At 41.9% G+C, this 27,044-nt stretch overlaps 1 protein-coding gene and 2 non-coding genes across 7 annotated transcripts; all 3 read left to right on the top strand.

Moving 5' to 3' along the window:
- The first annotated feature begins 4,062 nt into the window (after nt 1-4,062).
- Nucleotides 4,063-20,054, top strand: LOC144688944 (uncharacterized). 5 transcript variants are annotated; one of them, XM_078556005.1, is made up of 10 exons: nt 6,297-6,363; nt 7,412-7,584; nt 8,037-8,270; nt 12,930-12,959; nt 13,065-13,214; nt 16,011-16,133; nt 17,186-17,215; nt 17,321-17,449; nt 19,008-19,100; nt 19,360-20,054. In XM_078556005.1, exons 6-10 carry the CDS (start codon nt 16,121-16,123, stop codon nt 19,539-19,541), a joined length of 447 nt encoding a protein of 148 aa, XP_078412131.1. In that variant the 5' UTR covers nt 6,297-6,363; nt 7,412-7,584; nt 8,037-8,270; nt 12,930-12,959; nt 13,065-13,214; nt 16,011-16,120; the 3' UTR covers nt 19,542-20,054. The 5 variants fall into 5 exon arrangements, 3 of the variants coding, with proteins under 3 accessions (XP_078412131.1, XP_078412132.1, XP_078412133.1); XR_013578515.1 differs by lacking the exons at nt 7,412-7,584; nt 17,321-17,449; nt 19,008-19,100 and adding an exon at nt 4,063-4,091 and having other exon boundaries at nt 6,275-6,363; nt 16,011-16,106; XR_013578514.1 differs by lacking the exons at nt 7,412-7,584; nt 17,321-17,449; nt 19,008-19,100 and adding an exon at nt 4,063-4,091 and having other exon boundaries at nt 6,275-6,363.
- Nucleotides 12,608-12,741, top strand: LOC144689287 (small nucleolar RNA SNORA13). The gene has a single exon (XR_013578622.1). It is a non-coding gene; the product is annotated as a small nucleolar RNA SNORA13 (small nucleolar RNA).
- LOC144689288 (small nucleolar RNA SNORA13) lies at nt 16,864-16,997 on the top strand. Its single transcript, XR_013578623.1, has one exon. It is a non-coding gene; the product is annotated as a small nucleolar RNA SNORA13 (small nucleolar RNA).
- Nucleotides 20,055-27,044: the final 6,990 nt, after the last annotated feature.

Genomic DNA, 27,044 nt, shown 5'->3' with positions numbered 1-27,044 from the left:
GTGCTTGTTGGAAAGTTCTGGCGATGAGGCATTCTACCAAATGACTTTGACAGTCTGCTCGGGGAACCATCCGACAGGATCCACCATCTCCTTTTCCTGCAGGGCCTCTAAGACATTACGTGCCGACCACTGCCTGATGGACTTGGTCAAGGGTGTTTCTCTGCTATACTGTCCCCAGAGTGGGTCACGCCTGGCCGCCCGGGCGCTTCCGACCAGAAGCGAGAGCCCCTTGGGGCTTGCCTCCCCGCCTCACCGAGTAAGTGAAAAAACAATAAGAGTACTGACATTTCACCAGCGGCCAAGGCCTCCCACTTATTTTACACCTCTCATGTCTCATCACAGTGCCAGACTAGAGTCAAGCTCAACAGGATCTTCTTTCCCCGCTGATTCTGCCAAGCCCGTTCCCTTGGCTGTGGTTTCACTAGATAGTAGGTAGGGACAGTGGGAATCTCGTTCATCCATTCATGAGCATCACTAATCAAATGACGAGGCATTTGGCTAATTTAATACGCACAATTAATGCAGCACCCAATCCTGATTGGACTCAGGAATAACTGACCATGATCCTCGATGTCAACCAAGCGTGAATGTTCGTCACATAGGTACTGATGATACTAGGTAGCCAATCACATAGTTAGCGGCCCGCAGACGTACCCTGAATTACATCATCTGATTGTGATGCCCTCTTTATTAATTACTTACATTAACAAAGGAAATGCCGTTGCAGTTAATGCATTTATAATTAATATCATGCACCCACCACCCAAAATAATGATCAAGGTAATTGCCAAAATCGTTATGCTAGACTAAACATGATCACCAAACATATATAAACAAATTATCCACCTTACCTGCCCACCGGGGATCAGGAGTTGGACTTCTCAATCTGGGGATATACAATACCCTTCTCGTAGCACCTTCCAATCCTTCATCTTGGGTCTTGCGATACCGAACCAGGTGAGCTCTGCTGAACGATTCTCTGATTACTGGTCTCCAAATATTTGCAAAAGTTCCAAGGTCAGAGAGATCGTCAGTCTCGAGATAGGTTGGGCGAAGGACTTGTATTTTTGGATCTTCAGGAATTGCACGAGGCTGTTGTTCAAGTCGAGCCACATTCCTCTTGTTCCCATGACAGATCCGAAGAAATTTATGGACGTACCCCCAGTCAGCTCTCTTATTTCGTCCTTCAGGTGTTGATACTTTCGCTCTTTCTCTGCCCAAGCTTTCTCCAACAATTTGTTATTGTCCTCAAACTGCACTGTGACATCATCAAACGCTACTACTCCATCCTTGACGAGTACCAGGTCTGGCTTCCAGAGGGTCCTGTCCTTTCTGAAGAGTCTCGGTTCCAAGCGAGATGTCCAGCTGTACTTGGAGATAAACTGTTGCAAGTGGTCCAGGATTTTATTATGTCTTTTGATCCGGGCGTTTTTAATGAACGACCAGATACCGGAGATGTGAGCCAGTGATTCGAAAGGGGCCTCATATCATCTGCAAGGCTTGTTTGTGTGGTGTCTTCCCCTGTTTAGGTGGATCTCGTTGGATAGAGATTACACTATAATAAAATACTGTTCATGAGTCTGGATTGTTTGAGGTTAAAACAAGTTCTGAGCCAGGAATTTGAAGCATAGTCATTGCCGTAGTATTTGATGCCCGTTCCTTGGCATTGGAGTGCGGTCCACTTTAAATATTCAACGTCCCTCCAAGCCGCGTATCTGTTAACAGGTTTCGGTCTGGACGTTTGGGTAATATCCATCCACCCCAAATTGATGACTTCATCAGTGCCATTTCCTTCATGCGTCCCTCTTGGACCACCCTTCTCCTTGAGGGATTTTTCAATTTCCCTGAGCACTTTAAGATTCCTCAGGGAGTCGATTGTCTCTTTGTTCTTGATGCCACTGAATTCAAACGAGGCCTGTATCACCCCATCTGGTGAGCTCTCCAATGCCTCTAATTTCCGAATAATGGCCGAAGGAATTTGGACTTCAAGTCACGGCATGGCTAGACCACCATTGTGGTTGCTGCTGTAGAATACTCCATCCATTATGTGCGGTGGAAGGTGGAGGGTTTCTTAAGTTGCGTTTTTAATGGATTGATCAAGTTTTACCAACGTGTTTTGCGATACCTCTGCGAGGATTAAATGAAAGTAGGTTCACGGAATCTTGTGGGTTTTAAGGATTTCGATCCTTTGGATAGTTCGAAGTGCTGCCCTCTTCAAATTCGCTATCCATCCATCGATTTTGGATCCCCATTGCTCCTCAGTCACCCCTGCCCAGGGGTCGATTCTGGCTCCCAGATATTTCTCTGTCTCTCCTGGTGTTACGTAAGAGATTGGACCTCCTCTCAACTGCCAGTTCACCATACTGTTGGTACAGAAACGTCTTCCTCTTGTGGATGAAGTGGAAGCCCTTGGTCTTCCCGGCATTCATCTCCAACCCCATATTCTGGCAGAAGTCCTGTACGATGGCTAAGCTCTTGGTCATGCCGGCATGGGAGTCACTGAGTAAAGCAATGTCATCAGCGAATGCCAGAGCTGAGCAACTAATCTGCATTCCCCGGAAGGGCAAGTGGACGCCCAACTGTGCCTCCTGTAGGGAACAGATCAGAGGGTCCATCGCATTGTTGAACAGGATTGGTGATAATGGGTCACCTTGCTTGACCCCTCTCGTGATATTGATAGGTTCCGTTTGACCGTCTTTACATTCCATACATGTGCTAGTTTCCGAATACAGATCTGTGATCATTGTTATGAATCTTCTTGGCAGCCCCACTCTTTGAAGTGCTTTGATGAGCATTTTATGCCCTACGGAATCGAATGCCTTAGCCAGATCCACAAAGACAATGGCCAGCTCTTTCCTCTTGCGTTTGGCCCCTTTCATGATGTTACTCAGAACTGTGATGTTCTCATTACAGGAGTCGCCACCAGAAACCTTTCTGTCTGGGGTTGATTTGGACTGCTTCACTTAAGCGTTTGGCGATGATCTTAGTGAAGAGCCGTAATAAAATCGGGCCGATCGTTATTGGTTGCCAGTTGTCTATGCTTCTCAGTTTCTCGCTGTCGTCTGTCTTAGGAATGAGAACCGTGCAACTCTTTTTCAAGACCCTTGGGATAGAACTTGACTTGAGTCAGAGGGAGAAGAGATTTGGGAGCCTGTCTTCATACTCTGCCTGGATGTCCGTGATATCTTCCAACTTCATCCCATCAAGTCCCGCTGCCGTGTTCTTATCAATGTCTTTAATTGCCTCCTCGACCTCTTCCTTCTGTATGGGTTCTTTCAAAGAGTCGTAATCTCTCCTTCCCTTATATAATGCAAACTTTTGGAGGTTTGCTTTATTATTTGGTTTTGAGATGTTATCTGTAAAGCTCTCTTCGAGTTCAGCTTTGCTAAGTGGACATTGTAGAGTGGATGGTGCACCCATGATTTGCCGTGCTATCTTTCTCCTGTCTGTTTTGTACGCCAACTGAGTTGCTTTGAAGTTTGCTTTTATCTAAAGCCTTTATCTAAAGGCTTGTACATCGCGTCCCTGCGGACACGATCCATTTTCGACCTCCAGATAAAGCGAAAGATGGCTCGAGTGATCGCCACAGCGCAGGAGTGTGGAATGGGCCAGACCTGCACCACATACAGCAACAGTGAGAGTGCCTCACACCTGATGACCGGATCCTTCCTGATGGACACAGCAAAAGGTTCTATGCAACACACAAACAGGACAGGGGAGAGAGGGCAGCCCTGCCTGACTCCAGGTTTAATAGGGAAGCTATCTGATTCCCACACATTGATTGAGACTGCGCTCCTGTGCTATGGCAGAAAGGTCTTAGACAGTGACCTTTCCCCATCGGCCAGACCTGTTATTTTCAATAAGATCTGACTGCAGGACACTCTTCCCCCTAATGATTACTGATCCATTTGAAAAAAGGGGCTCTTCAACCAGAACAAGTCCAAGCCTCTGCGCTGGATCAGAGAGTCAGGTGGGTGTGCGCACGCGCGGTGGGCCAATGGCTCCTCCCCTCCCAATCCAGGCCCAAATCCCGCGATATTTGCCGCAGCGGAAACGAGGTTTGTCCTTTCCAGCGAGACCGGGTGAAAATGGTGGGTGTTTGCAGATGGCGGTGCTCAGAGAGTCCAACACAATCCTTGTTAATCCGCTCTCAGATTAACGCCAGAGCTGCCGTATCGGCAAAGATGTTGTAGAGCGGAGTCTAAGCTATAAGATTCACCGGTTATTGTCTGGAGAAATTCGGTTTAATGTTAATCGAACCGGGTGCAGGTCTCTGTGGGCCGCAGGCTGACCCAAATGAACGTGTAATATGCGGCAGCGGCGGTTACTCCTTAAGTTTGGGAAAGGACAGTTTTTTAAAAAATTGGCCCGGTTGCCTTCATACTTGGGGAGGTGGAAAGGTTAAGAGTTGGTGCCGCAGTGACTTTAATGTCAGAACCGGCCGGCTTTGAAATCGTCAGTTGAGTTTAGCGCTGGAATCCAGCCCCTGATGCCTGGAGTTTCCCCAAAGGCAACATCGACAAGGCTGCACTGTCCTGATTCTGGGACCTTGTGTAACATCTAAAAAAAAATATACAACCGAGTTATCAACATCAACGAACTGTTGAGAGAGAGAAATGAGAACTGATGGCGAGACCTTTTAAACCAGGACCTGTTGTTGGGGAAGCATCAAACATTTTTAAACAGAGAAAAATGTGAAAGTTGATGGTGTTTTTCGATGTACTTTACACCGCACCATTCATTGTTTCCCTCTGGAAAAGTAGATTGTCCCCACTGACCAACAGCACATTCTCTCTAATGTGCCTGAGACCAGAGTGAGGGTTCCTTAACAAAAACAGAAATACCTGGAAAAACTCAGCAGGTCAGGCAGCATTGGCGGAGAAGAGCACAGTTGACGTTTCGAGTCCTCATGACCCTTAAATAGAACTAAGTAAAAATAGGAAAGGGGTGAAATATAAGCTGGTTTGGGGAGGGTGGGGGGGGGGGGGGGGTTGTTGGGACAAGCAGCCAGTGATAGGAGGAGATAACCAAAAGATGTCACAGACAAAAGAACAAAGAAGTGTTAAAGGTGGTAGTATTATCTAAAGGAATGTGCTAATTAAGAGTGGAGAGCAGGACGAGCAAGGTACAGATAGCTATAAAAACAAAAAACTGCGGATGCTGGAAATCCAAAACAAAAACAGAAATACCTGGAAAAACTCAGCAGGTCTGGCAGCATCGGCGGAGAAGATAGCTCTATTTTTATCTCTGATGTCAGAACCAGCTGGCTTTGAAATTGTCAGTTGAGTTTAGCGCTGGAATCCAGCCCCTGATGTCTGGAGTTTCTGGAGAAGGTACAGATAGCTCTAGTGGGGGTGGGGTGAAATAAGACTAAAAGGTCATAAAAGGTATAGATAAACGATGGGTGGAAATACATTTAAAAATAATGGAAATAGGTGGGAAAAGAAAAATCTATATAAATTATTGGAAAAAACAAAAAGGGGGGGGGAAGAAACGGAAATGGGGGTGGGGATGGGGGAGGGTGTTCAAGATCTAAAATTGTTGAACCCAATATTCAGTCCGGAAGGCTGTAAAGTGCCTGGTCGGAAGATGAGGTGCTGTTCCTCCAGTTTGCATTGGGCTTCACTGGAACAATGCAGCAAGCCAAGGACAGACACGTGGGCAAGAGAGCAGGGTGGAGTGTTAAAATGGCAAGCGACAGGGAGGTCTGGGTAATGCTTGCGGACAGACCAAAGGTGTTCTGCAAAGCGGTCACCCAGTCTGCGTTTGGTCTCTCCAATGTAGAAAAAACAGCATTGGGAGCAACGACTGCAGCAGACTAAGTTGAGGGAAGTGCAAGTGAAATGCTGCTTCACTTGAAAGGAGTGTTTGGGCCCTTGGACGGTGAGAGAGAGGAAGTGAAGGGGCAGGTGTTGCATATTCTGCATTTGCATGGGGAGGTGCCGTAGGAGGGGGTTGAGGAGTAGGGGGTGATGGAGGAGTGGACCAGGGTGTCACGGAGGGAACGATCCCTACGGAATGCTGCCGGGGGGTTGAAGGGAAGATGTGTTTGGTGGTGGCATCATGCTGGAGTTGGTGTAAATGGCGGAGGATGATCCTTTGAATGCGGAGGCTGGTGGGGTGATAAGTGAGGACAAGGGGGACCCTGTCATGTTTCTGGGAGGGAGGAGAAGGCGTGAGGGCGGATGCGCGGGAGATGGGCCGGAGTTCCTTATGTTTCCATAGTAGCGGTTGTTCTATGTTGTAATTTCCTATATATTGTTTTTGAACATAGGCTGACCAAGTAGAACAGAGGAAGAAAAGAACTTTCAGGAAATTTACCTACAGAGGTGTTGACCTGGATCAGCTCCTCAACATGCCCTAGTAAGTTGCATTGTGCTAAATAAGTAATTTCAGTTATGCCCGGTATATACATGGAGGAAGGCTGTCTGGCCATGCAATAGAACATGTTTTTGGCAAGTTTCAACTTTGCTGGTTTGAAACTTTGGGGTTGAGGGGTGCGCAACATCTGGTTATTGCTGCCCCCCTTGTCCTATCTTGGGAAACACTGACTTTTACCAAAATAAATTGGTACAATTTTATCAGAAAAGGAGACTTGCATTGAATTAACTTCTTACAACCACTGTCTCAAAGCACTTTACACAATCAATTACTTTCGTCAGTCTAACCCTCTGTCGTAAAGTGGCAACAAATTTGTGCATAGCAAGCTGTCAGGATCAGCAGTATGATAATGACCAGATGATCAGTTTTTGTGATGTTGACTGAGAGAAAAATATTGGCCAGGACACTGGGGAAAACTCCCCTGCCCCTCTTTGAGATTGCACTGTGGGACTTTTTACATCCACCTGAAATTCAGTTGAAAATCTCATCCGAAAGACAGCACCTTTTCAGAATGTCAACTTGAATTTTGCGCTGGGGTAGGACTTAAACCTGGAGCCATGTGAGTCAGGCCAAAGTGCTGCCAACTGAGCCATGGGGGACACAATAAGAACACCTTACTAATGTGTATATGCAGAGAGAGAAGCTAAGTTGTACAGGTCAACAGATGAATGGATATTTGGTAATCATGGAATCTGGGTTTGCAGGGGCAGGGGGTTGGTAGGTGCTGGGAGTGTTGGTGCCAGTTGGAAAATGAAATTTATGTGCTGATATTCATTGCTGCCTGTGAAATCTTGTGCACTTTTTTGAAGTCATGTGAAATAGTGAGATGTTTGAGAAATGTGCAACGCATGTTATTTTCCCAGCTGTAATGTGTTGATTATAGCATGCCTGTATCTGCCCAAGTTATATGCAGTGTAGTGAATTCAGTTTCGAGTTTTGAAGCTATACAGCATTTTATATTTTTTTAAAAAAGAATAGCTGCTTGTACAATTGCTCAGAGATCCTGTTGGTCACATTTTTCCAATTGCAGACTTTCCTGGATAGACACTGGGAAAGGTTTGGCAGCAGACTGAAAACTGATCAGCCTGCTCAAGGCCAGAAAAAAATGTTTGGCAGAATTGAAGTGATGCACCAGGTCCGTATATGTGCAGTTTTCCTTTTCACCAGGGAGAGGGAAAGCTAGATGGCGTGTGCAAAATCAGGGTTGTGCGCCCTTTTTTTGACTTCATATTGCAATATGTGTCTTTATTTTCCCCTCAGATTGGGGGAATAATTGAAAGAAAGCTTGATGAAATTGCAACAAACTGCACACAAGGTCCTGCAAATAGCAAACACTTGAAAGATGACTGTTCTGTCAAAGCAGTCCCTCAGTACTGCACTGAAACGTTAAGATCACATTCTCAAATTCTGAACCAAGGCTTGAACCCACAATTTTTTGTCTCCAATTAATGCTACCATCTGAACCTGTGTCTCACTTGGAAGCACAGCATATATTTAATGCTAAGGTGTTATATAGTCTGGTTTGCGTGAATTTTGAAATGGTTAAGGAACCAGAAGTGCCTAATCCGATTGCAAACTACACTAAACCTCAGTTCTGTTTTAGTGAGCGTATAGTCTGGAATTCCGACAGTCTGAGTTTTTGTCCTTGTTTTCAGTGAACAGCTGATGCAGTTGTACTGTGCCTGTTAGTGTAGGCGTGTGAACAGAGGCCTTCGCCGCAAACAGCAGTCCCTCCTGAAAAAGCTGCACAAGGCGAAAAAGGAAGCCCCTCCGATGGAGAAACCAGAGGTTGTCAAGACTCATCTTGGGATACGGTTATCCTCCCAGAGATGGTCGGCAGCGTGGTTGGTGTGTACAATGGTTAAACCTTTAACCAGGTTGAAATCAAGGTGAGGTAAATTTGCTTATGGCTTTATTTAGTCATTTATTTATTAAGTAATTTTAAAAATATTTTGCATATGCAGAATACAATACCAAAGGCTATTCATATGATCCTGTGCTGCATTAATTGACATTGTATTGGTAGACAGAAACATCCATTCAGAAGTCTCAGCATAAGATTTTTTATCATTGCTGAAAAGAGAAATGTCAAAATTTTCTGTCTTGCACTCATCAGGACAAATGCAAAGATGCCAAATTTCAAACGCTCACAACAATTTACACCACAGGAGAAAAGGGTGATGATTGGTTGACATGTCATTCTTGCGTTTGTCCTGATGAGTGCAAGACAAAAAGCTTTGATAACATGCCTCTCTTCAGCAATGTTAAAGATTTTTTTCTGCTGTGTGTATATTTCAGCTTCTGGTACCAGTAATTGGGGATATGTAATTGTAACCTTAAGCAATGCCACTGGGGAGGATGCTGTAAACATAGAATGGTATAGCACACAAAGGCTGTTTGGCCTTTGGTGCCTGTGCCATTGAGGCCGTTTGGCCCATTGTGCCTTTTCCGGTTCTTTGGGAGGGTTACCCAATTAATCATATGCCTCTGCCCTTTTCCCACAATTTTTTCTTCACTTCTAGTATTTCTCCAAATGGTGATGCCTACTATGATGTTGTTTTAGGTGAGATGAACTAACTCAGCAGACACACAAAAGAAGCATTAATCAGAGCCAGAGTCCACCTGAGACAATTAAATATACCCTACTGGTTAGTTATAAAAAGAAAGGGTGAGCAGCCTTGCTTAAAAAAAAAAGAAAACTGAATATGTTTCTGTAGTTACTTGCCATATAAATGATGTGGCATTGATGCACAGACCCTTATGATGGTGACTTGAGATGGCAAATAGATGATGGTAGTGTAACAGTAATGTCACTGGGCTAGTAATCCAGAGGCCAAGGATTATGCTTTGGGGATACGGGTCTGATTCCCACCATGATAGCTGGTGTAATTTAAATTCAAGGAATTAATAAGTGTGATTAGTTAATAAAGATCTGGAATTGAAAGCTAGTTTCAGCATTGGTGACCACAAAGTTATCATCAATTGTTATAAAAACCCATTTGAGTCACTAATGTTCTTTAGGGTAGGAAATCTGCCCTGACCTGGTCTAGTCTACATGTGACTCCAGACCCATAGCAATGTGGTTGACTCTTAATTGCCCTCTGAAATGGCCTAGCAAACCGTTCAGTTGTAGCAATTAGGGATGTGCAACAAGTGCTGGCCTTCGCAGTGATGTCCACATTCTGACCCTAATTACTGGCACCAGAAGCTGAAATACACCCACAGCAAAATAAATCTTGTGCTGAGATTTCTGAATGGACGTTTCCATTTTCCAGTGATGGACCTTTTATAGATAAAAAAAATTTTTTAGTGATCAATCAACTTGCTGCCTCTGAGCCTGCCATCCATTTTTAAAAATTTGTTCATGGCATATGGGCATCACTGGCTAGGCCAGCAATTATTGCCTATCCCTAATTGCATTTAAGCGTCAACCACATAGCCGTGGATCTGGAGTCACATGTAGGCCAGACCAGGTAAGGATGGCAGATTTCCTTCCCTAAAGGACATTAGTGAACCAGATGGGTTTTTAAAACATTCAACAATGGATTCATGTTTGTCATTAGACTTTTAATTCCAGATATTTATTGGACTTAAATTCCACCATCTGCCGTGGTGGGCTTCGAACCTGGGTCTCTGAAATACTAGGCTAGTGAGAATAGCACTATGCCACCGCCTCCCCTTATTCGGCTCAGATATTGTGTATCTGGCCAAAACCCTCCCCAACCTGAAAAGGCTGCCTTGCAAATTGATGCAGATCAAATTGGAGGTTTATAATATGTCAAAATGTGTCTAAACAATCATTCCATTCACCACTGGTGGACCGTGGCTGCTGTGTACACCATCTACAGCATGCACTACCAACAGCTCACCAAAGCTTCTTTGGCAGCACCTCCAAAATAAAAAAAGTTGGTGGTAATAAGGTACAGAGCATGTCTTGGTGGCATATGGAAAAAAAATTATAGGTACAGGTTTGATGGGATGGCTGCCCCAATCTGTGATGTAGCATTCTGTTGCTGTGATGGGGAGAGCTGCCTAGATGAAACTCTTGGGACTTTTTTTGCAGACCTACAGCATGGGCAAGGTTACCACTGTGTGGAGCTGTTGCTGGTGTTATCCTCTAAATTGCCACTGGGTAGTGCAATGTGAAGGAGTTATATCTTGCCTACAAAAAATTGATCTTTGCTAGTTGCTTTTAGTGTGGAGCACTGATAAGTGGCTTTTAACACCAGAGACGTGCATTACAGTATAAAACCTCTTTCCTCATGACTTATTTAGATGGCAAAACAGGCTGCTGGGTAGCGACTTAGTTTATGCTTGCGTAAAAGCAATGTGCGTATTTCAACAATGCGGGTGACAGTAACTGAAAACAAGACCGTTTTATCCTCACTAATATATAAACCACACAAAACTGAGTTGTGCAGCGGGTTTATGAAATGGGGATGAGGCCCACATTGTATTTGTTTAAAATGAAGGTAAATAAAGGGGTGTTTTGACCTCTCCATCATTTCGTTTAAATTTCCAGTCCTCCCGTTTGACGTTTAAAGCTTGTACCTGACAGCTCATTTTGATCCCTACAGTCAGTAGGGAGCGTTGATCAACTTCAGTTGATCTGTACTGAGTGGGCCAGCACCTTGGATGCTGAACAAAATACCTCATTCCTTTATTGGCAAAGGAGATATTTGTATTCTAGTGTAGATGTACCCTGTGTTGAAAGCAATTTCTCCCTCACCTAAGCTGCTATTTAAAAGAAAAAACATTTTTTTTCACTTACCTCTGGAATGAAAGTTTCACAAACTGTAAAATGTCATGTCAAGCAGAGCAGATGGGTAGTAAAGCACTTTCTACCTTCATTAGTCCAGGAGAAGTTATTTCATTCACCTAACTAAACAATACCCAATTATGACTGCATAATTTTTTAACCTAATTTGTGGGATTTTATATTTGTCACATATGACTAACATAATTACTGGCTTTTACATTTCTGCTGCCTCTGCATTTCCCTCGTGTCCAGTTCATAGTGCCGTCTCATTTCTGAAGCCAATGTTATAGCTGCTTTAAACACTGGTGGCATATGGGTCCTCCTTAGAAAAGAGGGAGAGATTGAGCAGCAATTTAATTTTGTTTCGTTTTGTTGCACATTGGCAAGGTGAAAGAATGTTTGCAAATCACAACTATGTTTAGTACATTAATATCTTGATATTGAAACAGTTTTCCTCTTAACCTGATGGATCCCTTTTTTTTAACAGAAAGAACATTGGATGTTGGCCCAGTCCAGCTGTGTCTATAATTGTGAAGATTAATTTATAATGTATGGAACTCGTTGGTTGATTTTTGTCTTTTTTTTTTCCTTTTTCAGTCTGAAATGATTGGACGTTATCTTGGAGCGTTCTCCCATCACCTACAAGCCTGTTAAACACGGCAGACCTGGCATTGGAGCCACTCAATCCTCCAGGTTCATCCTCCTGAAGTAAACATTATACGTTGGAAATATTGTGTAATAAAATTAATTCCAGTACCAATTGACTTGGTGCTTATTTTTTCCAGATCCGGAACTAAGTAGCTTTCTCACTCCTTTTTGCAATAGGCTGGAACCTAAAGATATTTTGTATGAATATATGTATCATGCATAATCTACTGCATTGCTGAAGCTCCTCCTTCCCTCCTTTGATCTTTGGCTCAGAAGCCCTTTCCCTTTTTGTTACAGTGGCCTTGCTTAGGTTCTCAACACTGCCTTGGGGCAAAAAATTGCATGTTTGCTCACAACAACTCCGTGTGCAAAAAGTAATGGCACACCATGTGAATGCTGCTTGGTTTCTTGGAGACTAATCTGGGTGTCATTTACCAAGTGGGTGCAAGAAATTCCTTTTTGCGTGTGGAGGTTGAACTTCAACTGAAAGAGGCTGATTGCCTCTGTGAGCAACATTAGAGCGGTTGAGTTGTTAAATTATTTTTAATCGTGTGACAATCGCTCTTAAGAAATGAAATGATTAGGAAGTGAGAAATAGAAAATTTATCGGATTCCTTGATTCTACTGCTTTTACTCTTGTCACTGTCATCCAAGATGTTCAGTGTCTGTGTGTTAACCAATATAGAAAAAATGCTGCATTTGTTTACTCAGCAGAAATTAGCTGGCTGTGAGGTACTTTGAGTATTAAATGCAAACAATCATAATTTTGACAAAGCTACCATTGTTTATGTGGTGTTGCATAGCAGATGGAAAGAGTGTTGCCTTTTGTGTTGCCCACTTAATCCTTTAATACAGATGAGTGAGGCGTCAAAAAAGGCATAAAATAACTTGAGCTGTTCCAAGCATCCTGTTGCTGTTGTGCTTCAGGATATTGTGATTCAGCTGAAACACTGTTACTTTAGAATTTCTGCAGATTGGATTGTCTAAATAGGTGTTTATGAATTAGCACAAACTATTAAACTGGTTTGAATGTAGATTATTTTATATTTAGTGCCAGTTATAACAACGTCCCTTCAGACCTTTGAGGAATAATTATAGTAAATGAACGCTGGCTTGGTTTTAAGTATTGTATGTTTTTCAGGTATGTGGATGTCACCTGGTCAATGAATGGGTAAGTTTTTTTTTAAAAAGCTAATATGAATAATGCTTGGTATCACGCTTGAAGGGAAAACAAACTCTCTCTTTACATCTTTGGCTGTTTATTTGTGTTTTTCAGGGGGGTATGGGCTGTTGCCGCCTCCAGGAGGGAGGGGTGCCCCTTCTCAGCCTCCCCACTTTAATCCCTATGTAGTTCCACAGCCGCCTCCAGGAGGATTTGCCCCACCTCAGGGATTTGGACAGGGTTTTGGTGCACCTCCACAATATGGTAAGGGCTTCAATCTATGAAAAAGACTCCATGTTACATCATCAAATAGAAATGACAATATTCAGTTGTCAACTCATGATTATGTTGGTAGTAATGTTCAGTTTTTTAAAAAATTGTATTTTAAAACTAATACAACGGAGCCCTTGAAGAAAGATGCCTGATATTTGCTTCATATGGCAATGTATTCAGATTATTTATTTATTTATTTACTTACTCATTTGGAAGTAGCTGAACCCAAGCATGTAATTCACTAAAACAATCTCTGCTCGTTTAATCAGTTATAGGGTGCACGTTTGTTATCTCCCTATATTCAAATACACAGCAGCTCAGTACCTTTTTCTATAGGCTGTACTACATTCGCTAAAGATTCTTGTCCATGGGGCAATCCCTATTGCTAACTTAGACACAGTTTGCTTTAATTTTATATATTGATAGCTTGTTGCCACAATTTACCTATATAGAATAACAAATTGACCAAACATCTGCTTAAATGTATTTCTATTTCACTGGCATTTCTGTGCATCCATATACTACCGGTGACCTAATGCATTTATGCCGCGGAGTGAAACAGGCTCACGCTTACTGGGGAAGTCATCCTGGTTTCCTTATCTCCCTAATAAGCATGGGTAACTATCCCCAGGATCCTTCAGGCTACGGACCCACACAAAAGCTCTCCTTCTCAATCTTTTATAGGACAGTTGAACCTCCTATTCATTGTCCTTATTCACTGTAATTACATCCATAATTACAGCCTTGTTCCCATGAAACATTGCCACGACTTGAATGGGGAAAAATTTGGACAAGCTGATTTTGACACCTGGAAAATGTATGTGGGTTTAGAGTTGTATGGTGATGCTGAAGTTTTGCAAGGATCATGCCTTGGACCCTTTCTGTCTCTTAACTTGCATACTAACATCAACATCAGAGGATCTGTCTGGCTTCTCAAGTCGTCATAATGCTACACAATCAAGTTAGACATTTCTAATATGCCAATTTATCTAAACAGTCATTCCCATCAACACTGGTGGACCGTGGCTACTGTGTACACCATCTACAGCATGCACTACAACAGCTCACCAAAGCTTCTTTGGCAGCACCTCGCAAAGATGTGAATTCTGCCATCCAGAAGGACATAGGGAGGACTGCAGACACATGGGAACACCATTGCCTCCAGTTTTCTCTGCTGGTCACATTGTAGACCTTTATTGCTGTTCATTGATTGTCGCTGGGTCAAAATCCTGGAACTCTTAAGTAATAGCGCTGTGGGAGAATCTTTTAATCTGCTGCAATTCAAGGTGAATGCTCATCATCACTTTCTCGTGGATAATTTGGATTGGGCAATAAATGCTGACCTTGCTAGCGATGCTTACGTTCCAAAAATGCCCATTTTTAAAGTCTGTTTAACAATTTATTGTTTTTATGGACATCATGCTTGACTTTGCCCAAGGCATTGGTCAATCTACACCAGTGGTTTTTAAAATTTCCATGTGGTACATGCAACGATTAAGGCCCACTGGAAGCTGACTACCTATGGAGATTTCTGCAAAGCTATGACAGTGCAGCTAACCAAAAGAAAGTGGCAGATCATTGCAGTAAAAGCTTTGTTTTTATTGGTATACGCCAGCAGAAATGACACTAATTTAGAAATCTGATAATGGATAGACTGAAATCTGACCATTGTGGAATTCTATGCTGCAAACAATTATTAAAATCCAGCATGTACTTTAAAAGGAAATAAAAAATAGTTGGTGGTAATAAGGTATGGAGAATGTCTTGGTGGCATATGGAAAAAAATTATAGCTACAGGTTTGATGGGATGGCTGCCCCAATCTGTGATGTAGTATTCTGTTGCTGTGATGAAGAGAGCTGCCTAGGTGAAACTCTGGCCGTTTTTGCAGAACTACAGCATGGGCAAGGTTACCACTGTGTGGAGCTGTTGCTGGTGTTATTCTCTAATCTGCCACTGGGTAGTGCAATGTGAAGGAGTTATATCTTGCCTACAAAAAATTGGAATTGAATCCCTCTTGATCTTTGCCAGTTGCTTTTATTGTGGAGCACTGATAAGTGGCTTTTGACACCAGACATTCATTCCAGTGTAAAACCTCTTTCCTCAATGACTTATTTAGATGGCAAAACAGGCCGCTGGGTAGCGATTTAGTTTACTCTTGTGTAAAAGCAATGTGTGTATTTCACAATGCCAGTGACAGTAACAAAACAAGACCGTTTCATTGTCACTAATATACAAACTTCCACACAACTGAGTTGTGCAGCGGGTTTATGAAATGGGAATGAGGCCCACGTATTTATTTAAAATGAAGGTAAATAAAGGGGCGGCAGGACCTCTTCATCGTTTCGTTTAAATTTCCAGTCCTTTATTGGCAAATGAGATATTTGTATTCTAGTGTTGAATGTACCCTGTGTTGAAAGCAATTTCTCCCGCACTTAAGCTGCTAGTTAAAAGAAAAAGTTTGTTTTCACTTACCTTTGCAATGAAAGTTTCACAAACTGTAAAATGTCATGTTAAGCAGAGCAGATGGGTGGTAAAGCACTTTCCATCTTCATTAGTCCAGGATAAGTTATTTCATTTACCTAACTAAACACTTACATTAGTGTTTAGTACATTAATATTTTTATATTAAAACAGTTTTCCTCCTAACCTGATCTTTTTTTTAATGGAAATAACATTGGATGTTAGCCCAGTTCAGCTATGTCTTGAACTCCCTGATGTAATTGCGGAGATTAATTTACAATGTATGGAATTCTTTGGTTAATTTTATGACTTTTTTTCTTTTTCAGCCTGAAATTATTGGCAGTTATCTCGGAGAGTTCTCTATCACCTACAAGCCTGTGAAGCACGGCAGACCTGGTATCTGAGCCGCTCACTCCTCTGAAGTAAATAGTATACGATGGAAACGTTGTGCAAATAAAATAAATTCCAGTATTGCTTGACTTAAAGTGATTATTTTTCAGATCTGGAACTTGGTATCTTTCTCACTTCCCATTGCAGTAGGCTGGAACCTAAAGATTTTTTGTATGAATATATTTATCATGCATAATCTACTGCATTGCTGAAGCCCCTCCTTCCCTCCTTTGATCTTTGGCTCAGATCCCCTTATTGTATGTTACAGTGGCCTTGCTTGGGTCCTCAACACTGCCTTGGGGCAAAGAATTGCAGGTTTGCTCTGAACGACTCCCTGTGTGCACAAAGTAATGGAACATCATGTGAATGATGCTCTGATTCTTGCATACTAACCTGGGTGTCATTTAGCAAGGGATGCAAGAAATTCCTTTTTGCATGTGGTGGTTGAACTTCTCCTGAAAGAGGCTGTTTGCCTCTGTGAACAACATTGGAGCGGTTGGGTTGTTAAATTATTTTTAATGGTGTGGCAATTCCTGTTAAATTAAATGATTTAGGAAGTGAGAAATGCAAAGTTATCAGGTCTCTTCTTTCTACTGCTTTTTCTCTTGTCTCTGTCATCCAAGTTGCTCAGTGGCTGTGTGTTAACCAATATAGAAAAAATGTTGCATTTTTTTTAATCAGTAGAAATTAGATGGCTGTGTGGTACTTTTAACATTAAATGTGAACAATCATAATTTTGACAAAGCTACCATTGTTTATGTGGTGTGGCATAGCAGATGGAAAGAGTGTTGCCTTTTGTGTTGCCCACTTAATCCTTTAATACAGATGAGTGAGGCGTCAAAAAAGGCATAAAATAACTTGAGCTGTTCCAAGCATCCTGTTGCTGTTGTGCTTCAGGATATTGTGATTCAGCTGAAACACTGTTACTTTAGAATTTCTGCAGATTGGATTGTCTAAATAGGTGTTTATGAATTAGCACAAACTATTAAACTGGTTTGAATGTAGATTATTTTATATTTAGTGCCAGTTATAACAACGTCCCTTCAGACCTTTGAGGAATAATTATAGTAAATGAACGCTGGCTTGGTTTTAAGTATTGTATGTTTTTCAGGTATGTGGATGTCACCTGGTCCATCAATGGGTAAGTTTCATTTTTTTTAAAGCTAATATGAATAATGCTTGGTATCACGCTTGAGGGGAAAACACACTCTCTTTACATCTTTGGCTGTTTATTTGTGTTTTTCAGAGGGGTATGGGCTGCTGCTGCCTCCAGGAGCCCCTCCGCAGCCTCCTCACTTTAATCCCTATGTAGTTCCACAGCCGCCTCCAGGAGGATTTGCACCACCTCAGGGTTTTGGTGCACCTCCACAATATGGTATGTTTTTAATCTTTCATTTCTGCAGAACAAGGAAAAATAAGCAAGTTTTAGGCTATATGTTGTAGGATTTTGAGTTGGAAGTATGGAGGAAAAAGGTTGCCTGTCACATTGCAAACATATCAAAAATATTGGGGTGTCTGGTCAAAGCAATGTTTTTGATGAAATTCATATATCAATACATGTGTTTACTTGGAATACCAGCACTCCCTGCCACACCAGGAGCAGGACAGGTGGGCTGTCCACCAGCAACACAGACACCTCAGGACATGAGCAAACCACCTGTTGGATAGCCCGAATTCCCTGGGTACAACCAGTATGGTAGGTAACAAGTAGTGTAGGATTTTGAGGTGCTGTAGGATTAGAAAAGAACACAACCCCCTTCAATGCATATTTTTGAAGTAAGAAGACAAGGAGGTAAAGAATGGTGGGTTGAATTAGATCATCCCTTTCTAGCATTTCATAACTGTTCATGGATGTGAGATCTCCTGTTAGGGACAGAGCAGAGACATAACCTACAAGGGGAAAATTACTAGCAAAAAACATAAGCTTACATGATAAGTAGTCGTTCACATTTTTTTACATCAATGCAGTGTTGTAGTTTTCAATTCCATGTCTCCTGATTTCTACTTTTGTCTGTTCCTCCCTTTACCACCCCGTCAAAAAAAATGTTGTATCTTTGAATGTCAGAGTTTCTAACCCAGCTGTTGGTCTCTCTACTGTTCTTGATCTGAATCTTAACCTGGGTCCGTCTGCTTCCTCTCTTACCTGGCTAAATGCAGCTCCTTGCTTTTTGTTCTAGATGTAAAACCTGACTTCCCGTCTCTTGAGTAAGCAGAGTTTCTGCTTCAGCCAGATTATATTTTTTGAGGTGGAAAATTGCTGTAAGATTTCCAGGATCTGAATAAATTGGAACGGGGCCATTTAAAAAAGAAAATAGTGATTTATCAAGGGCTTCAACCTATGAAAAAGACTCCATGTTAAATTGGCAATTGCAAATGACAATATTCAGGTGTCAACTTCTGATTATTTTGTTAGTAATGGTTAGTTTTAAAAGTTTGTATTTTAAAACTAATATAACAGAGCCCTTGAAGAAAGGTGCTGTGATATTTGCTTTATCTGGCAATGCATTCAGATTTTTAAATTTATTTACTCATTTGGATGTAGCTGAACCAAAGCATGTAATTCACTAAAATAACCTCTGCTCATTTAATCGCTATTTTGGTTTGTTCTCTCCCTGTATCCAAATACACTGTGCAGCTCAGTACCTTTTCTACAGGCTGTACTACATTCACTAAAGGTTCTTGTCCATGGGGCGCAATCCCTATTGCTAACTTAGGCACAGTTTGTTTTAATTTTATATATTGATATAGTTCGTTGCCACAATTTTCCTATGTGGAATATCAGATTGACCAAACGTCTGCTTAAATGCATTTCTATTTCATTGGCATTTCTGTGCATCCCTATACCGCTGGTGACCTGATGCATCTATGCCGTGAATTGAAGCAGGCTCAGGCTTACTGAGGTAGTCATCCTGGTTTCCTCATCTCCCTAATAGGCATGGGTAACTATCCTCAGGATCCTTCAGGCTACAGACCCACGCATCCTTCTCAGACTTACGGTCAGGCTGAGCAGGGATATAGTGCAGCAGGTAGGTGTTGCATAGACTTTGAATTGCCTTGCTTCAAAGATGAGTAGTTTAAGTAGGATGTAGTCCTTGCTCAGTTTTCTTTTAAATGGGAGAGTAATGCTAAATCAGTTGAATATTTGTTGTGCTGGTACAAGGATGATCTAACTATGCAAAATTAAGTTTGATTTTTCACAAGTTGCTTTCTGTATAGTTAATGCTGACTTTAGTTTGCATCTTTCCTCTAAACAGTCATAACTTTTCTGTTCTATTTGTTTAATAGGTTATGGGCAAGATATGAGTGGTTTTGGCCAGGCCCCAGGTTTCTCGGATCCAAATCAGCCAGCTCCCTCATATGGAGGACCCTCGGCACCAGCGCCTCCAGGGGCTCCACCATCTGCACCGGGTGGATTTGCCCGCGGTCAGAACCACAATGCTCAGGGGTTCCATCCTTACAGGCGTTAAAACCATGGCAGGGAAAAAAATAAAGGAGTATATTCTGGTGTAAACTTGACCAGGAATTCCTTAATTTTGTGACTCTTTTGTGACAATCACTTGATTATATTACAAAAACAACAAAAAAAATTTAAAAGGAGTTTGAAGGATACGCTGTGGGCTTTGGACTGCATTTTTGAAAAAATTTATTCTCCTCTTCCCAACAGCACAAATGACCTCTTTGTGCTCTGAGTGTTGCAAGGTTTAGGAGAAATATTCTGCTGTACCATATAACTCCTGATTTCATTTTTTTTTGATTTGTTACTTTAAGCCTTTGTTTTACCCTAGTATACTTTTATGTTTAAAATTGAAACATTTGAACACAGACGTTGCAATTTTTAGGAGAAATTTTGTACTATTTACATCTGACTTATTTTTTAATTTAAGATGTAGATTTCCCTTAAGAATGGCTGTAGAATAAACTGCAAAATAAAGACAGATGACCCCTGGTTTAAATAAAGAGAGCACATTTCGTTTAAATGATCTGACCTCTGACTGATTTTTGTGTATTTCATTAAGGACTCTATTTAAGATATGCATCTGTAGCTAGTTCAGAATTGGTTGGTTTTACGATATTTAAATCACAACAGAAATAAGGACATGATAGTGAACAGAGCCCACCCGAGTCTGAGAAATGCAACTGTTCCTGGCTCATTCCTGTCAGTTTTCTGAAACATTTTTTAGTTTTATTCTGAAGCATTGCTAAAGTTGGTGCGAATCACTGGCTTTTTCACCCAAATGTATTAACTTCAGGTTGGGAATGACTTTGTGGATGTTGGTTCTTTCCCAAAGTAGCTATTTCTGTATTGGCCTTGACTAAGTTGTTGGCAGGTAGCACGGTGTTGTCCTGTCCTCAGGTGTGCTACTCCACCTGGCGTTGTTGTATAATCCAAATGCTGACAATTGTATCCCCAGAATTTCTGACATGCACAGGTACCAGATGGAACCTCTAGTGTCTTAGAAAAATTAAATTAAACATAGCTTGAGTGAAGAAAGGGAAAACTTGCACTTACGGGACTTTTTTGAGAATAACGTTTTTAAGCATCCAACTTATAAATATGTGTATAACTTGCTTTTCATAGCTTAGCCTTATTGCTAAGTTATAGAAATTGAGTTATGCACAACAAAATGCTGGGCCAATTGGTACATGACATTCCAGCCATGTGTGTCAATCTATTTGACATATCGTGAGTTGTGAATAGAACAAACACAAAATAAGACCTTGAGCAAATGAAAGATGTTACTCTATACAATCTGCAATGCTACTGCCAACATAATTGACTTTCTCAAAGTACAGGCAGATATCGTCTGAAAGATGGGACGGGACCACTGACCAGTGCAACACTGTCCTCAGTGTTGCACTGAAGTGTGAGATCCTGACGTCTATGAAAACGATGAGCATTGAGGCCAGACAGATATGACTTAGGATATACCATCTAAATAGGATCACGAGTTATCTATTTAGCCTCTCGAGCCTATTCAGCCATTTGCTGAGAACATTACGTAACTACTATCTAACACCACATACCTCTTCCACATCCCTTTTTCCTTTGATTAACAAAAATCTATCAATCTCAGATATGAAATGAACAATTGATCCAATACCTTTTGCAGAAGAGAGTTCTAAACTTCTACCACCTTTTGTGTACCTAAGTGTTTTCTAACTTCACTACTGAAAGGTCTGACAGCATCTGCGGAGAGGAACACAGTTAACGTTTCGAGTCCGTATGACTCTTCAACAGAACTAAGGAAAAATAGAAAAGAGGTGAAATATAAGCTAAACCAGCTTATATTTCACCTCTTTTCTATTTTTCCTTAGTTCTGTTGAAGAGTCATACAGACTCAAAATGTTAACTCTGTTTCTCTCTGCAGATGCTGTCAGACCTGCTGAGTTTCTCCAGGTGTTTTTGTTTTTGTTTTGGATTTCCAGCATCTGCCGTTTTTTGCTTTTATTTCACTACTGAAAGGTCTGGTTCTAATTTTTAAATTATGCTCTCTAGTCCTTGGCTCTCCAGCTAGTGGTTTATCTCTATGTCTAAATGGAAAATTTAAGAATGCCACAAAGGATTCAGTGCAGCAAGGTGGAACAGCCCAAATTAAAACGGTGTGGTTAGCAAAAGTGATATAGGACACAGTGGACTGAATTTTCCATATCATGGCCGCGTGAGGGAGGTAGAATGGAAAATTGCCCCCACTATCAGCATGTTCAATCAAGTGTCGACGGCCAATTAGTCGCTGTTTGGCAAGAAGGAAGCCAATGATTGGTGCCAAAGGGGCTCTACCTAATCACTGTAGGCCGGTACCACCGTGAACAGAAAGCCAGTCATGGCAGAATTGTACAGGGACTTTATTTTGTAATCAAAGCTGAAAAAAGATCTTTTAAATACGTCATTAAAACATACAGATGCTGCCACCTTCTGTAGCAGAATCTGCTGGTTCATTCAACCATGGTCCCAATGGCCACCCCTGCGCCCTAAAAGATTCCCAAACTTTTTCTTGTTTGATATCTGAAAAATGTGGGGAATGAAACATTGCAGATGATTGGGTTGTAATAAAGCTTAATAGCTTGTTAATTGCCAACTGGTGGGCAGGTTGCCTTTGTAATTTGGAGACTGGTGTAATGACGTATTGCCAACAATATACAATATATCATCAGGCCAAATTTTGTGTCAGCTTTGGGGGGCGGGGGGCGTGTAGCAATGTGCCCCATTTGCGAATGTAAAGTCCAGCCCAGTTAAACCTCAAGCTATATCAACATTGTTAGCTGAGAAAGCCTGCTGGCTCTTTGTATGAGCTCACCGACCATGGCAATGATAGAATGAGCAGAACCAGTGCCATTGTGTAGAGAAATGGTACCAATAAAAACTTGCAGTGAGAACAACCTGCTGACTTAAGCTTGTGTGGAAGAGCTTGACTCAAACTGGCATTCATCGCCATCAGTGTACTTCGCGAGTGATTTTTCTTCCCAATAAAGGGTCACCATCATTATTGTGGGAATAATAGGCAGTGGGGAGATAGGAGATGGTGGAGTAGTGGTAATGTCACTAAACTAGTAATCTCAGAGACCCAGCCCAATGCTCTGGGGACATGGTTCAAATCCCAGTGTGGCACCAGGTGGAATTTAAATTCAAATAAATCTAGAAGCTAGTCTCTGTGCTGGTGACCATGACAGCTTTCATTGATTGTTGTAAAAATCCATCCAGTTCACTAATGTCCCTTGAGGGAAGAAAATGTGCCATCCTTAGCTAGTTTGGCCTACATATGACTCCAGACCCACAGCAATATGGTTGGCACTTTACTGCCCTTAGTTCAAGGACAATCAAGCATGGGCAACTGCTGGCCTTGCCAGAATAAAGAAGAGAGAAAATGTAGGATTTTTCAGCATCTGCGCCTGAACTGCAATATTAAAAATGACTCATCCAATGTGGAGTGCCAGGGTTATCCTGCCTGGTGAAAGAAAGAATATTTGGTTTTATATGGCACTTCTCACAACCTCAGGATATCCAAAGCATGTTGTAGACATAACTATTTTTGAAGAGTAGTCTATGTTGGTAATGTAGGGAAACTTGACAGCCAATTTGCACGCAGCCAATGTCCCCAAATGGCAATGTGACAATGACCAGATATCTCACTGTTGAGAGTGCTACAGTGTTGGGGTGTGCTGTTTGGATGAGATGTAACTAAGATCCTGCTGCCTCCTTAGGGATTTATAAGATCCTATGGCATGTTATGGAGAAGAATATGGGAATTCTTCCTGATTTTCTAGTCCACATTCATCCCTTGGCTGACATTGCTATAGCATAATCTGGACTTTGCTGTTTCTGGGACTTTGCTGAATCGGCTGCTGTGTTTCCCTACGTTACAAATGTGCATTTATTGGCTGTAAATTGTATTTGGATGTTGTGAAACACGCTTTAGAAATGCCAGTTTTTCTTCATCACTTGGTGGCTATGCTGTCTGTATCTTAACTAAGTTCCTGGTTTATGAGGCAGGAATGTTCTCTGTGCTCCTGTATGCTTCAAAGATTTGGACAATCTATAGCAGGCCCTCAAAGCCCTGGAGAAGTACCACTGGCAGTGGCTTTGAAAGATCCTCCAAATCCAGTAGCAAGAAAGGTGGTCCAACAGCAGTGTCCTCTTGCAAGCCAATATGCCCAGTATCAAGGCACTAATCACACAAAACCAGCTCTGTTGGGCAGGACATGTCATTCATGCGCCTGACATCAGACTCTCAAAGTAACTGCTGTACTTGGAACTTGGTCATTGCAGGGGACACTGCAATGTTAAGTTCCTTTTCTTAACTCTACCCTTTAAGAATTATATACTTTGGTATTATGTTTAAACTTTAATCAAATTGTTTATTCAAACAAACATATAGAACCCCAAATTTCACTATACCCCTTACTGGTGATTTGAGACTTATCCAAATCCTGCATTTCCCATTGCTCTTCTATAGTTCTGTCTGACACTTTTTTATTTCCATTTAATGTGGGCAAGGTCACGTTTTATCAGCCCCCCAACACCCCCACCCTGAGTCAAGTACCCAGCTCAAATTTTCTGCTCATATACTGAACCTAATTATGTTTCCCAAATACAAGAACAAAAACAAAAATACCTGGAAAAACTCAGCAGGTCTGACAGCATCTGCAGAGAGGGATACAGTTGATGCTTCAAGTCCGTATGACCATCAGAACTAAGACATATAGAAATGAGATGAAACATAAGCTGGTAGAAGGGGGTGGGACAGGAGAGCTCGACAGGGAGCCAGTGATAGGTGGAGGCCAAGAAGAGACTGCCAAAGATGTCATAGACAAAAGTACAAAGGGGTGTTGATGGTGGTGATATTATCTAAGGGATGTGCTAATGGGGATATTAAGGGAAGCAAGCTAGTGGCAGATGGCCCTAGTGCGGGTGGGGTGGGGGGGAAGGGATCGAAATGGGCTAAAAGGTGGAGATGAAACAATAGAGGGAAAAGAAAAAAATATAGTTGTAAAAAAAGGATAACTTATTGGAAAAGTGGGGATCGGAAAGGGAGTGGGGATAGAGGAGAGAATTATGATCTGAAATTATTGAACTCAATATTAAGTCCGGAAGGCTGTAAAGTGCCTAGTTGGAAGATGAGGTGCTGTTCCTCCAGTTTGTGTTGAGCTTCACTGGAACATTGCAGCAGGCCAAGGATGGACATGTGGGCATGTCCCTTAAGGTTCCCTTAATGTCCCCATTAGCACATCCTTTAGATAATATCACCACCGTCAACACCCCTTTGACATTTTGTCTATGACATCTTTGGCAGTCTCTTCTTGGCCTCCACCTACCACTGGCCCTCTATCGAGCTCTCCTGTCCCACCCCCTTCTACCAGCTTATATTTCGTCTCATTTCTATATGTCTTAGTTCTGATGAAGGGTCATACGAACTCGAAACGTCAACTGTATCCCTTTCCGCAGATGCTGTCAGACCTGCTGAGTTTTTCCAGGTATTTTTGTTTTTGTTCTAGATTTCCAGCATCCGCAGTATTTCGCTTTTATCTTTATGTTGCTCTACTTTTAGGCCACTTAATTACGCTACTAGGGATGGGCAATAAATGCTGGCCCAGCTAACGAAGCCCACTTCCCATGAATATAAAATGAAATTTGTGTATTTTCAGTATTTTTTGTCTTATTTTTTAAAAATCATGTTTTATGGATAGCTGTACTTTCTTTGATTACATTTTTTTCAAGAAGATGCCTCAACAACAACTTGAATTTATATAGTGCCTTTAATGTAATAAAACAACTCGGCATTTTGCAGGAGCAACATATAGCAAAATTTGACACTGAGCTACATTAGACGATATTAGACCAGATGGCTGAAATCTTGGTCAAAGATGTTTTGAGAAGCACCTTAAAGACAGAAAGAGAGGTAAGAGGCAGAGACGTCTAGCGATGGAATTCTAGAGATTAGGGCCTGTCCTCTGCCTGTATTTCAGTTTGTCTCAAACTGGGGTCGACAGAGACTTTCCGGGGGGTCTGCAAAGTAGTCAAGCAGTGTGCAAACGAGTGATGGCCGGAGGTGGTTTGGTGTGACCCAGGATGGGAAGCGGACTGTGACTACCACAAGCGTAGTGCAGAGTGGGCTGGCTGTCTCACCTCGCACATAAAGGAGCACTGAGAGTGGCAGGTAGACCTGCAGTTGTCACTGAGGCTGGCGGTGGGTGACAGGCGAGTTCAGCCTTTTTCAAGAGAGGGGAGTTTTTTTTTAAACATTGAGGTACTGAAACTCAAAGAAAGTGTGCCAAAGTACTTTTACTCAGGTGTTATTAGTATTAGTTAGTAAATGTATTTTTTGGTCGGGGTGTTGTGGGGGGGGATGCTTGATTAGGGTTGCCAATCCTCCAGGATTGATGTGGAGTCTCTAGTAATTGAAGATTAATCTCCAAGACACAGCTTTGCACAACATTGGAGAAAAATCATAGGGACATTAAAAGATTTATTTGTCATTTTCTTTGAACATTTCTCTTTGCCAGATATAAGAATATTGAAAATGGGGGCAAAAAGGCTGTCTGGCTAACAGTCGAGCATCATCCAGTTGGGGAATGAGTCTCCTTGCTTTCCAATTGGCGAAGGAAGGTAGCACGTCACGAGGATAGATGTGTTGGCCAACTAATGGCAAAAGCAAGTCATGTGATGAAACCTCCAGGAATACATTTAATTACAGTTGGCAGCCCGAATGATTCCTAATCCATTTGAAAAAAGGGAGATAAAAGCAAAAAACTGCGGATGCTGGAAATCCAAAACAAAAACAAAAATACCTGGAAAAACTCAGCAGGTCTGGCAGCATCTGCGGAGAGGAACACAGTTAATGTTTCGAGTCCAAATGACCCTTCAACAGAACTAAGTAAAAATAGAAGAGAGGTGAAATATAAGCTGGTTTAAGGGGGACTGTGGTGTGACAAGAAGAGCTGGATAGAGGGCCAGTGATAGGTGGAGATAACCAAAAGATGTCACAGACAAAAGGACAAAGAGGTGTTGAAGGTGGTGATATTATCTAAAGGAATGTGCTAATTAAGGGTAGAAAGCAGGACGAGCAAGGTACAGATAGCCCTAGTGGGGGTGGGGTGGGGGGAAGGGATTGAAATAGGCTAAAAGGTAGAGATAAAACAATGGATGGAAATACACTTAAAAATAATGGAAGTAGGTGGGAAAAGAAAAATCTATATAAATTATTGGAAAGAACAAAAAGGAGGGGGGAAAATCGGAAAGGGGGTGGGGATGGAGGAGAGAGCTCATGGTCTAAAATTGTTGAACTCAATATTCAGTCCGGAAGGCTGTAAAGTGCCTAGTCGGAAGATGAGGTGCTGTTCCTCCAGTTTGCGTTGAGCTTCACTGGAACAATGCAGCAAGCCAAGGACGGACATGTCGGCATGAGAGCAGGGTGGAATGTTGAAATGGCAAGTGACAGGGAGGTCTGGGTAATTCTTGTGGACAGACTGAAGGT

Source organism: Cetorhinus maximus, chromosome 13, assembly GCF_964194155.1.
Source record: "Cetorhinus maximus chromosome 13, sCetMax3.hap1.1, whole genome shotgun sequence".
Lineage (NCBI taxonomy): Eukaryota > Metazoa > Chordata > Chondrichthyes > Lamniformes > Cetorhinidae > Cetorhinus > Cetorhinus maximus.
Note: the sequence above shows the minus strand (reverse complement) of the source record. Positions and strands in the feature narration are given on the sequence as shown.

Excerpts from the sequence above, each read along its gene's own strand:
- LOC144688944 (XM_078556005.1), top strand. Across the intron at positions 17,216-17,320 it reads GTCACCTGGTCCATCAATGG|AGGGGTATGGGCTGCTGCTG; the intron begins GTAAGTTTCATT and ends TGTGTTTTTCAG. Across the intron at positions 19,101-19,359 it reads GCAGGGATATAGTGCAGCAG|GTTATGGGCAAGATATGAGT; the intron begins GTAGGTGTTGCA and ends TTTGTTTAATAG.